Below are 13885 nucleotides of genomic sequence, written 5' to 3'. Positions count from 1 at the left end.
TCTTCCTCATACGTTAATTATTTTACTGACATTAACATCTAGGTGAATGGATAAAATGTTCTACATGTGCAGAGATATCTCTGAACCATGCACATACATGTTAGCAAAGAAAGAGCATGCATGGAAACCTGAAAGGTCAGAACAAGAAACCATGCTGAACACCACTGCTATTGCAACCCGTACTGAGCCTGATGTCTCTGCTTTACCATGCACAACAGCCAAGTAATACATGCTCACCTGTGACAAACGCTTTGCAAACGTGAAATGAACAACGTGCACTGTGTAAGAGGTGTGCTGTATTACTAACACAACAAACCTTAGTTCATCATACCGTCTAGTTTGAGAACAGCAATAATACTTAGCCAAAGGCATATAAAGACTTTGATTGTCAGTGCATGCATCAGCATGAGCATTTAAGTACCATAATTACATTTCATTGTCTTTGTACTCCTCTTTGCAAGTCCTCAATTAGCCAAGGGAAAAAGTTATTTTATCAAAAATAGGGTTAACTGGAGTACCTTGGCAAAGACCCTTTTTAAAATTTTTATCTCCAGATACACTTGTTATCTGACATGGATCCTCTACAATTTCAACATCGGCATAAAAAATGCGCATCTGTAGACACTGAAATAATCTGAGAGAATAAAAAGAACATGCTTAAACAACAAAACACAGCCATCACCTTTGATGAATCTTCATCAGCATTCTGTTCTATATCATCACTGAATGAAAGCTTTTCATCAGCAATAGCACAGTAGTGCCGAGTCCATTTCTAAAAGTTGAGAGATATTAAAACCATTAACAAGACAGAGGGAAACTCACTAACCACAATTTCAAAACAAGGTGTAACAATAAACAAAATATCTTCTTCCCCTCATTCACATCTGTTCAACTGACAATATTAGTTATGCAAATATTGAGAAAATTCATGTAAATTTCCAGTACTACACAACCTAGTAACACACTGTAGCAAATGTCACATAAATGATACCTGTTCTATTGTGTCCCACATGTAAAGTTCTCCTTGTTGCTTTTTTTCTTCTTTCTTGTCTTCCAAGTTCACATCAATGTCTCCCTTTGGCCCCAGTTTTTTGTGCTTAAAAAACAAAAAAAACCCCACCACATTCGTACACTCACGTAGAATCGTATATAAAATTGGTCATAATATTTCAGCATACTCAGTATTACTGGAAGTATTTCCCTCCCTTGCACAGCCTTCTTCTGTCATTACCATAACAACAGCTGTTCCACAAGGCTTTATGCAATAGGGCAGGAATTTCTTTCTTTAAAATTTAAATGTCATAAAGGTTAAAAATTTAGTAGACGTATCATTCAAGCAATGAAAAAACAACTAGTTCGATACAAGCTCACCATTCTTTAGAGGACAGAAAACATGAAGTGACACATACTAAGAAATAAGGATAAAACAAGAATCCCTCTGCAGAGAGCAGAAGATAAGGAACAAAAAACAAAACAAAACAAAAAGATAGAGAATTCAAATGAATGGGGAATTCACTCTTCTACAAGAAAAATAAGCAGAAGGGAAATCTTTTATCCCCTCTTTTTGTAAGTTCTACTTTCTTGAGACTGCTCACAAAAAACAGTGGCTCAAGGGGCTAAGGGTAACATCAAATACTTAACTGCGGTTAATGATGGGATTAATCATCTCATATCTAGTAGTTCTCAACTACATTCAGTTCTATAGCCTACTGTAGGTAGATTTTAATTTGACAGGCTTATCTGAAAAATCCCACAGGCCCCTAAAGTAGGAGTTGCCTCTGACTGTTTACTGACAACATTTTCCAAATAAAAGCCAAATAACATAACTAGCTCACTGGCAGGTGCTGATTTATTTAAAGACTCTTTAATGCTCTTTTAGACAAGACAGAGTGATATGGGTGTTCTCTTGTGCAGACTCACAGTAGTTTGTAATTCCCTTTAAATCAGATCTGTCATGTGCCTCTGCAACTCCCCTCTATGTTCTGCAAGGTAACAAGACAGTTTGGAGGGAAAAAACTTAAGCACAGAACCTTTGCACCTTATAGTGGGGTGCTATTATTTTCAGTCTTACATTCAAGAGCTGTATGCTTATAACTATCTACCCTTATTTCTTCTGTTCAGAAGTTTAATACGTAGGATGCAGTACTGTTACAAGAGCTAGAAGACCGAAGCATGGACAAAAGTAATTAGTATTTTACTAAAGAGATCATGAGCAGCCCTCAGATTCTCCACCTAATTTTGCCTTTCAAAAAGTTCTACTGCAGTTTCAATCTGAGAAGTCTTCTTTCAGTTATTTGCCTCATGTTGTTGCACAACAGTACCAAGTAAAGCATCTGTATTGCCCAGAAGGTAAGACACTCTAGCAGTGACTGCCTTCTAATAGGAGCACCTCCATGTTTCACAAGTGGCTCACTAAATTGCATATGTAAACCACACTGAGCTAGTAAACACTCATCGATTTTTGCAGTTTGCAAGCAATCCTGACAACTTAAGTGTGCAGCCTGCAAGTGCTTTGGGCTTCACTTGAATGAGAGGCATTCTTTGGAAAAAAAAAGTTAATAACACTAATCTAACTTTCTATTCAAGAACATGCTTTTATCATTTTTAAGCAGGCCACATTGTGTAAGAAGTCTACGATGAGCATCTGCAGCAGTGAACAGTTGCTGAAATTTAGCAGTGACATTTCAGAAGATGGAAGACCTTTAGAAAAGAGCTGACATTCGATCTGGCACTTGAACTAGCAACATCTTGCAAAGAAAACCAATAGCAAGCACTTATTAATATGTAGTGCTACAGAACTTCATACAATATTGCAAAATGTTACTAGTACACATTTCAAGCATGGGGTTTCTTGTGTCTCAACAGAAACTAACACGGAAGCTGTGAAGCCAGAAGTAGTATTTCTGGCTCCTGCTCTTGTTTTCCGATTTTATCTATCAGCACACAAAGCAAGCCTACCTTGATGATGATTTTTTCTTTCAGCTGGGTTGGCGACGGTAGCTGATCTGCACTGGCTTCAATAGGCTTCATTAAAAGCTGATCCCCAAATACCTCCTTGAACACTTTAGCCATGTGTCGCTGCTGCTCCACACTACAGTGCTCTTCAATTGACAGAATGACTGGGTATCTTCAATGAGAAAACAAAGGTGAATGAAGACAATTTCTTTTTGCTACAACTGGCAAGACAAGAAAAACAGCAGCCTCCCTCACCCCCCAGATCAAAGAAAATATTTAAAGCAAACAGGAAGACAAAAGGAATAGAGATAGACACACAACAGATAATAACAGATGTGCAATCATAAAATCGTTAAGGTCAGAAGAGACCTATGGAGGCCTTCTAGCCCAAACCTCTTCTTTGGGAAGGCCCAATTCCTATGTTAGATCAGGTTGCTCAGAGCTTTGTCCAGCCAAGATCCGAATATCTGCAAGGACAAAGATTCTTTCCAAGCTCTTTGGGCGCAGTTTCAGTGCTAAAGCACCATTATGTGAAAATTTGTTTCTCCTTTCCTCAAAATTGTGTCTGTTTTCCTTCACATGCACTCTGAGAAGAATCTGTCTCCATCTTCTCTATAATCATCCACTAGGTAGTGGAATTCAGCAACCAGACTCCCTTCATTAACATCTTCTGGAAGCTAAACAAACTTAGTTCTGTGAGCTCCCCCTTGGATATCATGTGCTCCAGCCCCAGTATTGAAAAAAAGAGGCAGAGAAAGCATTGAGTAGTTTAGCCTTCTCCAGTCACTAAGTCTCCTGTCCAACTCAGCAGCAGGCTCACATTTTCTTAATCTTCCTTTTGTTGCAATTGTACCTGTAGAAGTCTTTCTTGCTGTCCTTCACATCCCTCAGCAATTTCACCTCTGGATGAGCTTTGGCTTTTCTAATTTTGTCCCTGCATACCCAGGAAATACTTTGATATTCTTTCTGGGTAGCCCATCCCTTAATGCAAGTAGGGAAAGCATCACACTGCATTCACGATACTGATGGTCTGAAACCATCGTGTATTATGGTTGTCATTAACACAATATGCCTGTGCAGACACTGTCCTACATGAGAAAATAATGTTTCTCCTCTGTGTCCAGCTGGTAAAGTGGAAAAATAGGACACCGACAGCCCTAACTCGTTCCCAATTTTGGGGCAGTATTTTTCACGTTAAGGACATCTCAGCACAACTTATAGAAGGGCAGAGCAGAGATGCAGATTTAAACCAATGTAATCAGTTCAGGAGGCATGCTATGAAATCTACATCTTCTCAGCTAAGACCTCCCCTACAACATGAACATCACCTGATAGATATGTTGCTTGTCACTTGTAGTTTTGTTGTTTGTTTTTTTTAATTTAACACATACTATTCAGCATTTGAAGTTTCACACTTCAATTTAATAAAAGAAGATCCAAGCAAGGAGATGGGAACCACTTTAGGGTACTCACCATTCTCCTTAGCAGCAAATGGTTATGTAATGGGACTTTTCCTCAAAACCAAATCTATTAAAGACCCACATTTGGCAATAATGAAGATGCCTAGAATGTCATAATTTCCCTATTACTTTTTGCTCTAGATTACAGAAAAAAGAAGTTTAGGAAGGTCTAGGCATATGAAAACAGGCTTAAGGAAAATAAATCAACGCTTACTCAGATGCAACAAAGGCATGATCTTTGATTGCCTGTACTACATCATCAAATTTGATCTTTGTTGTCCGTGTCCATCCATGGTAAATGATGGGTTTCCCATCAGGACCATCCCAGCAATCCACTAGGAAAGACAAGCAGTGGGAAAGGGAAAGACCAAGCAGTTATTTAAATAACTCTAATAGAAAGAATACATCCAAGTCTTCAGTGTTCCACATACTGAGTCATAGACTTTAATGTTTTAATATAAATTCATCTTACAGAATATTTTATCTCTCACAGAGGAAATTAAGTTCACTTAAGTAAGAGCAATACAAATAAAATAAAATATAAAATTTTCCCAAAGCATTACCATGGGGGAATCTGGAAATAAGGAATTCAGGGAGCTATATTGACAGTCTACTAGTTTACAGTAATTTTCCAGTGATAAATATACTCCAACAAGTGGCAAGTTGACAGCTTATCTATTTTGTTGATTTTAACCCTGAAACTCTAATTTGAGACACATTTTGCATTAGCCAAATTGAACAGGCAGTAGCAACTAGTTTTATGAAGTAACTGGTGAAATAACAGGAAATTACAGTCAAACTTTTCAGTAAGGTACACAAGCACAGGGATGAAGACGCATACACAGTTAGTGGAGGACAAATGCACAAAGACATCAACTGATTTACAAGCAAGTTAAACAGGATGACAAATGGCACCAAATTACAAAAATCTCTGCACCTTAGGCTTGTCTGTATTACAATGAAGGCAAATAAACTATCTATCTCTGCTACACAAGTAATTCCAGTTTAAAACCTATGCTTTCATATAGCAGATCCAAGAATGAATTTTTGGTGTACAGTGAGATGAGATTTAGAAAGACCTTAAAATTCCAGGGAACAAGAATCAGAGCAAGTGAACGGGGCAATAGTGAGGCATAAGAAAAACAATTTAGGGAATCAGTGTTTTTTATATGACTAACTTCAATCTCAGAAAACAAACTAGTTCTTGATTTCAGTTCTTTTTTCTTTCTTGGTAAACAGGGGAAACTGTATGGAGAGCATGTTACAAACCACTCCACAAACTCTTTACTCACACTCAATACATCGACATCCCATTCTAAGGCACCTGATGTAAGCTTCCGTGGAGGATTCACTTCGAAGCTGGTCTCCTGTCAGATATCTAAGGAGTAAAAGGAAATTGTAAAAGACAGGCACTGTATTTCAACTATTTCCCACTCACTCACTGGGCGACATTTTTTCTCCTGTCATGGAGACAGTATGTTGATTTTTAAAAAAAATATTTTTTTTTCTTACTTGCGATGGAAAAACTGGACTCTGCTGAACTTGATGCTATCAGATTTTTGAATGTACCAAATTATAGGAGGTTAAAGGCTCATCTAAACATCAACCAACTCTGACACATGTCTGGAGAACAAATCACAAGCTTCGAAACATACCTAAACCGCATCATGCTGAGGCATAATCATGCTGGAGGGATGTAGAGGGTATTTAGAGTGATACCACACCCTATACTTCAAAATATGCCTATAAGCTATATCCATATCTACTTTATTTCATTCCCTGCAAGATTTTATTTGTTCATCTCTCCTCTCTCTCTTCACACCTTCTTTCTTTTCATTACAACGCTAGATGAGCAAATCCCCTTCATTTGAAGACAGTTCAAACTCATCACCACATAGGTTTGTACCTGGGCTGAAGAGCTTGCATACCATAGATTTTCAAGGAAAAGGGCTGGATACCTTAGACACAAACTACAGAAATCAGCAGCTAAGTTACTAAGCATAAAATTCTAAAAACAGTAACAGCAAAAATACAGTTCCCGGGCCTTCAAAGTTCTGGCTGTAAAATAAACTCAAAAGAAAAAGAAGAGTATGGATAGCAAACTGCACTCCCTCCTCTTCCTCAAGCACCTCTGTGTGCTCTAATCCTTGTCATCTAGGCAAAGATCATGAATAGCCAAGTCCTGATCATCAGATGTGCTAATTGAAGGTCTCCATATTCCGTTCCTGCACAGGACCAAATCTTTTCCACTTTGTGACACTGTAAACTGTCAGAGTATCTATCAATAGTGCACATCACTGTCTCCTTTCCCAAGGCAACAAATCCACTGCCCTTCAGATCACACTAAGGGTATGGGATTTTGCCACAGGACAAGTGGGGTCTTTATGGCATTCTTACGTTCAGGTACAATTAATGCTGACACTAGCCTAACGAGGCTCTTGGTGCTTGCAAAAAATGGAAGCTCCTTCAATAACTTTAATTTCTGAAAGCAGAGAGGCTGGAATGGTTTCAACTCAAGACTTTATTTTTGTAACAGGATTCAGGGTTTGGATTTTCTGGCAGCTGAACTCGGTTATATCTCAAAACCTCTAAGACCTTAAAGGGAAAAAGGAGTCCCACAAACTGTATTTGCCACATTTACATCATGCTTTAGGAAGGTTTCACACGTCCACGCAGTATATTTCTGGTGTAATTTGGAAGTATTACTTTCTCCTAACTTTCTCCCATTCTCTCCGTGTTGTTTGAACAGGGATAGACAGTGGGACTTTTGGTAACTTACGTGTTATGAGAAGAAGAAATCCAGTAGTGGGACAAAGGATTATTCATGTCCTGTGCATCTATTGAATCATATTTCTCATCCCAAATACTGTTTTCTTTTGCAAAAAGGTAAGTGAGGAACTACAATACAAAGAGAGAGACTGAATTTAAATGTTTTTACCATACAAGACTAAAAGAAACCCAGCAATGTAGCAAGAGAAGCTTAGAGGATCTGCCATCCAATTAACAAATTAGGAACTAGCAGTGAAGAAAAAAAAAAAAAGTCCATGAGGAACTATTAGTAAGTATCATTAACTTACCTCATCAACAAAGAGGAAGGGTTCAGCAGTTTCTCTCATAGTGTCATCAATAAACTTCGTCATTCGTTCTCGGACTTTACTGAGATCTTGTGCCCAAGATTCCTTCAGATAATAATAATACAATAGAAAAAAAACCAACTTTAGAAGTGGTGTTATTCTATATAAAATCAAATAAGGAACAGAGAGACCTACAGATATGATTTACTTCTCTCATCTGGCTAGTTTACTGCCAATATATTTTATTGTACCCACATATCTTAAGAGTTTCCTCTATGATGTCTAAGGGCAAAAAAGATCTCCATCTAAGTATTTTTATATAGATTGGAGGCCCACAAGATACATACTACCTATGTACACGTATACATGCGCACACACACAGAAAAAAGCTGGCCTCCTTGAAGAATATCCCTTACCTATAATCTCTCTCATTTCTAAGTGCAATCTGAACGTCCTTTTAACACAGTGAAATAGGGAGAAAAAGAAAGTAGCAAGCTTATACAGGAAGTGTAGGTCTCACTTTTCAATCATATTTGCAAACCTGGCGCTTAGCAGCGCCTAGCAAATATCGCACAATTTTTTCCCGTGGTGTCTCTGCTAAATAACATTACAGAAGACCATGAAGACATGGTTCCAATCCTTGCCTCCATCCTTATCTGCTTGCTGGTACGGGACATCAAATGGCTCCATTCAACAGAAAATTACCTTTGACTCAAATGCAGGCAGTCAGCTCAGCTTTTTATGTAAAAGCTGCTAAAATGGGGCCATAGCCAAGGCATTGCCCCAGATGTACCTAGCTGTAACAGCTGTAACTAGGTCAGGCTATCATCTTTGACACACATCCAGTGTTTATTTCTAACCTTGTCTGTTTATCTATGTGACTAAATGGAGACCTGTTAAAACCTTATTTACTTTGTCTACCCTCTCGTCCTCTGGTGCACCTTCAGAGTCTCTATATAGATGAAAAATAATAGTTCTTGTGAACTTCAATGGCAACAAATGCGGAAAAGTCTTTCCAAGGCCTAGTATCACAGCTGACATCAATCATATTCTATGACACAACACATTTCTTTTTAATGAGCATGGAATTCTGTGAGACAACCTCAAGTAAAAGACCTCGAAATTTCTGTAACCTTCCCACCTGCTGCTCATGTAGCAGGAATCTCTGAAAGTCATGGAGATGAACTGCTGAAGCATCTGGACGGTCAGTATTTCTTAAAAAAAAAAAAAGGGGGGGGGGGGGAGGAAGTGAAGGTAAAGCATTAACACAGCAAGTGTTGTCAGATGTTACAGCAGAAAATGACATGGATTCGTATCTTGGATTTACAGTACATGTGCTGCCACCACCAAGAAACTTTTTATAACTTCAATGGGATTTAGATTAGGTTTGTAACAGTGTATTATCTAATTACTGTATTTTGAGCCTTTAAATAAAGCCTCCTGGATTCCTGATGTATTTTTGATAGTGATTCACTGGAAAAAGTACCAAATCTCTGCTCATTGCTTTGTAACAAATGAGCAGCATTCACTTGACAGGGGTGTTGTTAAGCTTAGTTGAGGCATATGGAGACTTCAAGGTAGTTTAAAGAGACTTTTAAAAGGTTCTTTTAAATCATCATAGAGCCACACTTCCACAAATAACTTCTTCCATGTATTACTCAGATTATTTACTGTGATACTAGATCACAGTAGATCAAAACCTCCTGAAAAAGGAGGCAAGATGCAGCTGCACCAAGAAAAAGTGGCACAACTGCTTTGTCTTTTGTAGGACACAAATGCCACATCATCTGGTACAAATAAGGTCTTTATAACCTACCCATCCTTGATAAATCTGTGCTTTTAAGCAGTCTCACAAGGCTTAATTCATATGACATGACCAAGGGCTAAGGAAATATGCAATACACTCCAAGAAAACTTTCTAAGTAACTTCCTTAATCTGTCAGTGTTATACTCAAAACCAGGATAAACTGGTTTAATTCACAGTCAAAATGTTAGCAATGACTGTGACCTCCTTTTTCATGCTGTACACATCTTACTTAAATTTTCAAGTCCACCAAGTGAAATATGCAGAAACTGTTACTATCAGCATTCTGCTCAAGTCTAGGCAAAGCCTGTGCACCACACCACTCTCCAGACTGAAGTTAAAATTTCTCCATCAAATTGTCCTTTCATAGTTCTGTTCAGCTCTTAGTAAAATCAGAGGATAGGGAAATTCACTTGTTCAAGTCTATACCATTTTTGTAGTCAGAAAGTAAAAGACATTTATCAAATTATATTCAGGTCTTATTTCCATGATAAATTCACCTTTCTGAATGCAAAAAGATGTAGAATTTCTTTTCACTTACAAAAGCAACAGAAACAAAGAAATGGTGATATAATTAAAAAACAATCCTGCAGCACTACAACCATATGGAAATGTGGAAAAATAATACAAATGAAGAGTCTCACCCAAGAATGAACACAGAGGAATCCTTTTTGAATTCATCAAGAATCTTAAAACAAAAAAACAAACAAAACACACAAAAAAGGGGGAAAAGATAAATAACAAAAGAATATGCAATTTTCTATCTAATTCCATCTAATAATGTCCACTGGTTTGGGAAGGGGAAATATATGCATTTCTGCTCTAGAGAAGCTGCATACAAGTTGGCAAGACACATTTTGAATTAAATGCATAAGAAAAAACATACTGCCAAGGCTGGAAACTGCGCTTCAGGCCATTCAGTGTGAACATGCACAACTCTCAGGCAAAAAACTTGCTAGTGATAAGGCACCTTATACACACAATCAGTCAAGTTTCTGGGGAGCTTTTATTGTTTGATATCCCAGAAAAACTGGAATTACCTATCATCCATCACATTTATTCATGTGAATATAAAACCTAAATTACTTCCAGCTTGGAGCAGCATAGTTACAGATCGCAGGAAACTTATCAACTGACCCAAAGCAGTTGTTGAGCAAACTGAGGAGTTTCTTTGAAAAGATCCACAAGGGGCGATAACAAGAGTTTAAGGAAGTCAGATAGCCTCCTTATTTTGTGTTTCACTCTTCACCTTTCTGCTCAAGCTAATTAACTAGACTTTCATGGCCAAAACTGAAACCCTGTCAGTAAATGGAGATTCTTTATTACTTCACAATAATTTCAGCATCACTTTTAAACAGCACAAGAGAGCTCTATTGCCAAAAGAAACAGCACTGACTTTCACTATCGAAGCTTCCATTTTAGCAACTGCAAGATGAATCAACAATAAGCACATCATCATCAAAGACGTTTATGCAAGTAATTTCAAATTATGTGCCTTCACACAGTTTTAAAAGGTTCCTAACTTTCAGAGTGACTAAATGTCTGCAGTTTCCACCAACTTCATGAATCTATGCAAAGAATACATGGAAACAGTAGCCAGGCAGTTGCCCATATAAATTAGTTAAAATGTAATTCCACTGCATTCATGCCTCCCAAGGGCTGTCTGATGCCCGTCTTGTAATGGACTCACCACTGGTAATCTCCAAGCATGAGAGACAATGAGAACAATAGCTGTTATTTGATGCTCAGGATACATCCTTGTGATTTATAAAATGTTCTTACTGATAAAAGATTAATACAAGTATGGAAAAACCTTGCTCCTACCAGAAAAGAGATCAGGCAAGCCTAATGAAAAGACATTCTACATCCTAAACAAACTCACAAGAAAAGTTCTTCCTAGAAACCCCATTATATCTGTGCGTATCTCTACTATCAACACACAAGAAGCAACATGGGTGACTTATCTTCTTAAGCCAATTACTGATGGTGACTGTTAGCTATACATCAAGTACAGTACTATACCCTTTTTCTGTTACAAGAACGGGGAAAAAAGAAAATTAGTAACAAACAGAAATAAAAAAAATAATCAGCATTCACTCTTTATTCTGATCAAGCAGTTTAACAGTAGGAAGACGTCTTATGAAAAAGCTTACCGATTTCTGTTGTTCAAACATTATTTTCTTGTAGAACAAATGAAATTGTTCAAAACTAAGCTCTTCCTTGTGAGCACCTATTTCCTACAATAGAAAGTAGCATGCAGTGAATTTAGAATTCCCTGAACCGCATTTGCACAGCAAACAAGTTACTCTTACTCCAGCTGCCACCCTCTCACACATTCTGTTCTGCTCCAACTTCACTTATTTTAACCACTTGGGATTTTTTAAAATTTATTTATTTTTTTAAGAATACAAACAAGTAAACAGATTCTTGGTTTGTGACATATTTAAATATGCCCACATCTTTAGCCTTCCATTTTGTACCCTGACTCCATTTCCACTATGTTACTGAGAGTGAAGTAGTGCCTCATTTAGTCATTGTTAGCTGGAGCAACAGAGCAAGAATGTAGGCTTTAAGAGTGGTGAGCTGGAAAGCAGGAAAAGGTGGGGATATTTATAATTCCTGTAGGAATGGAAACCACCTTCAGAAGTTATTCATATTAGCACAAGTTGGAGTGAAGAGGTTATTACTTGATCATATTGCAAAAAAATTATTTTTCTTATATATAAATTTTATCTTAAACATAAAACAGTTTCCTATGCACTTGCACATTATCAGCACTGGAGCTCAAAACCTAGTGTTGGCTTTGGTCAACCGTACAATGAAAAGAAGGAACATTCACGTCTATATTTTCTTATAGCCTTAGATACGGTCAAAGCCAAGCTGAGAAATTAACCAATATAATTTATTTAACTGTACATGGTAAGAAGCAAAAACACAGGCAGTATTCTGAAAAGAAATAACAACACTTGTCAGATAATACCAAACAGATATAAATTATCAGGTAATTACCGCAAATTTATCCTTCAAGAACTTCATGCTGCTCACTTTGAAGTTTACTTGGGGAAGGACAGTTTTCAGCTCTCTAAGACTGATACTGGGAAAAAAAGAAGAAGAAAAAAAAAAAGATAGCAAAAACTCCACAGTTCTGCTGTATCTTGTCAGCTACTAATATATTTTCTATCAACACAAAAATGTAACTATTGAAACATTTTGGGTAGGGTTCACCTTGCGTAACTGTAAAGTTCTATAAACATAACACCTACATGTAAGCAACCTAGACATGTTTTCTAGTTAGTGGGGAGAAATGGGCATTTCAATGAATTTGGGCATCCATATTAGGATGAAAAGAACCATGCTGCAGAGACACCCATTTCTCTCCATCCACAATTAATCAGATCTAGATGGTCAGCTCAAATGTAGATGTTTATACATGGTCAGATGAACTGCAGCCTTTCTTCCATTGTTCCAGTCCCACTGAAACTGGAATACAGACACAGAAAACATTATACAAAGGATATACCAAACAGATAAGCAGAAACAGAAAATAAAAAGCTCCAGTTTTCATTACCATTATAACCTTTTTCTTCAGCTGTTTTTCACTTGGATGGTAAAATTGATTCGCAGCAGCGAGACTCTCCCCTTCTGCAAGACTTGAACGTGACCTCATCCTCCTCTCACAACCAAGTCTTCCCAGAGAGGATTGCCTTCCAGGTCCATTTACACAGACCTGCTGACCCTTTTTACAGAGTTTCAGAATGTCCAGTGATATACCAGCACCATTTCAAAAACCAAAGTTTTCTAGATAACAGTAAGACCTTTCAAGTAACACATACTTATTTCAAGTTTTACGCAACACAGCGCTTATATACAGCAAGTATTTAAGCAATACTTATATACAAAGTTAAATCGCTCCACCACTTTCTGGCCACACATCAAATCATGTATGATGTATACATCAGACTTCTTTTGTTGAAGGAAGACTTTGTATTAGAAACAAACCTGTGAATAGCTTATTTCGAAAACCTCAATTTCCTTCACATCTTCCAGTTTTCTCATCAACCTCAGATTTTATTCTAGTGTCCTGCTGCCATAGCATCCTTCACTGCAAGATCAGAGCAGCTCACAATATTTACTATAGTCATCATCAAAATGGAAACAGAAGGTAGGGGAATGCTACTATAATTCCTGTATGAACAGGGAGGGGTGATTTCTAGAGGAGCTGGGTGTCCAAATGCTTTAAATGTGCCATAGGTACAGGTGAGCCAATCTAACAGCTCACTGCTGTTACAAGAAGCAACCCCAACTCCCCTCTTTGTGCTCCACTCCGTTCTCCTGCTGCTACGGTCCCACTGCTTCCATAGGCCAGCTGTGATGTTCATCAAACCTTCTGCTAACCTGATTCAACTTGCTAGGCGAGCAGAAAACGATGTGACCGAGAAAGATAGAACAAGTTTTCCACTGGCTTCATGAGGTCACCCAGCTCACCTCATGCCCAGATCACCATCATAGCCAGAATAAGAAAATGGGCTGGAGTGCCTGAGCACGTAGAGATGGCAGAGGAAAAGGAAAGAGTGAGACTTCATCCATTCAGC

At 37.9% G+C, this 13885-nt stretch overlaps 1 protein-coding gene across 1 annotated transcript in view; it reads right to left on the bottom strand.

Moving 5' to 3' along the window:
- The window catches only part of PLCG2 (phospholipase C gamma 2), a 72928-nt gene that overhangs the window by 29573 nt on the left and 29470 nt on the right, over positions 1 to 13885 (bottom strand). Inside the window, exons 6-16 of the mRNA XM_072872524.1 lie at positions 12303 to 12387; positions 11447 to 11530; positions 9938 to 9981; positions 8631 to 8703; positions 7493 to 7594; positions 7195 to 7313; positions 5708 to 5793; positions 4630 to 4750; positions 2959 to 3127; positions 992 to 1096; positions 683 to 772 (exon numbers count right to left, since the gene is read on the bottom strand). Coding sequence (XP_072728625.1) covers positions 683 to 772; positions 992 to 1096; positions 2959 to 3127; positions 4630 to 4750; positions 5708 to 5793; positions 7195 to 7313; positions 7493 to 7594; positions 8631 to 8703; positions 9938 to 9981; positions 11447 to 11530; positions 12303 to 12387 — 1078 coding nt within the window. The remainder of the gene's footprint in view (positions 1 to 682; positions 773 to 991; positions 1097 to 2958; positions 3128 to 4629; positions 4751 to 5707; positions 5794 to 7194; positions 7314 to 7492; positions 7595 to 8630; positions 8704 to 9937; positions 9982 to 11446; positions 11531 to 12302; positions 12388 to 13885) is intronic.

Source organism: Ciconia boyciana, chromosome 9 (genome assembly GCF_034638445.1).
Source record: "Ciconia boyciana chromosome 9, ASM3463844v1, whole genome shotgun sequence".
Lineage (NCBI taxonomy): Eukaryota > Metazoa > Chordata > Aves > Ciconiiformes > Ciconiidae > Ciconia > Ciconia boyciana.
This window is presented reverse-complemented; position numbering and strand designations above follow the sequence as displayed.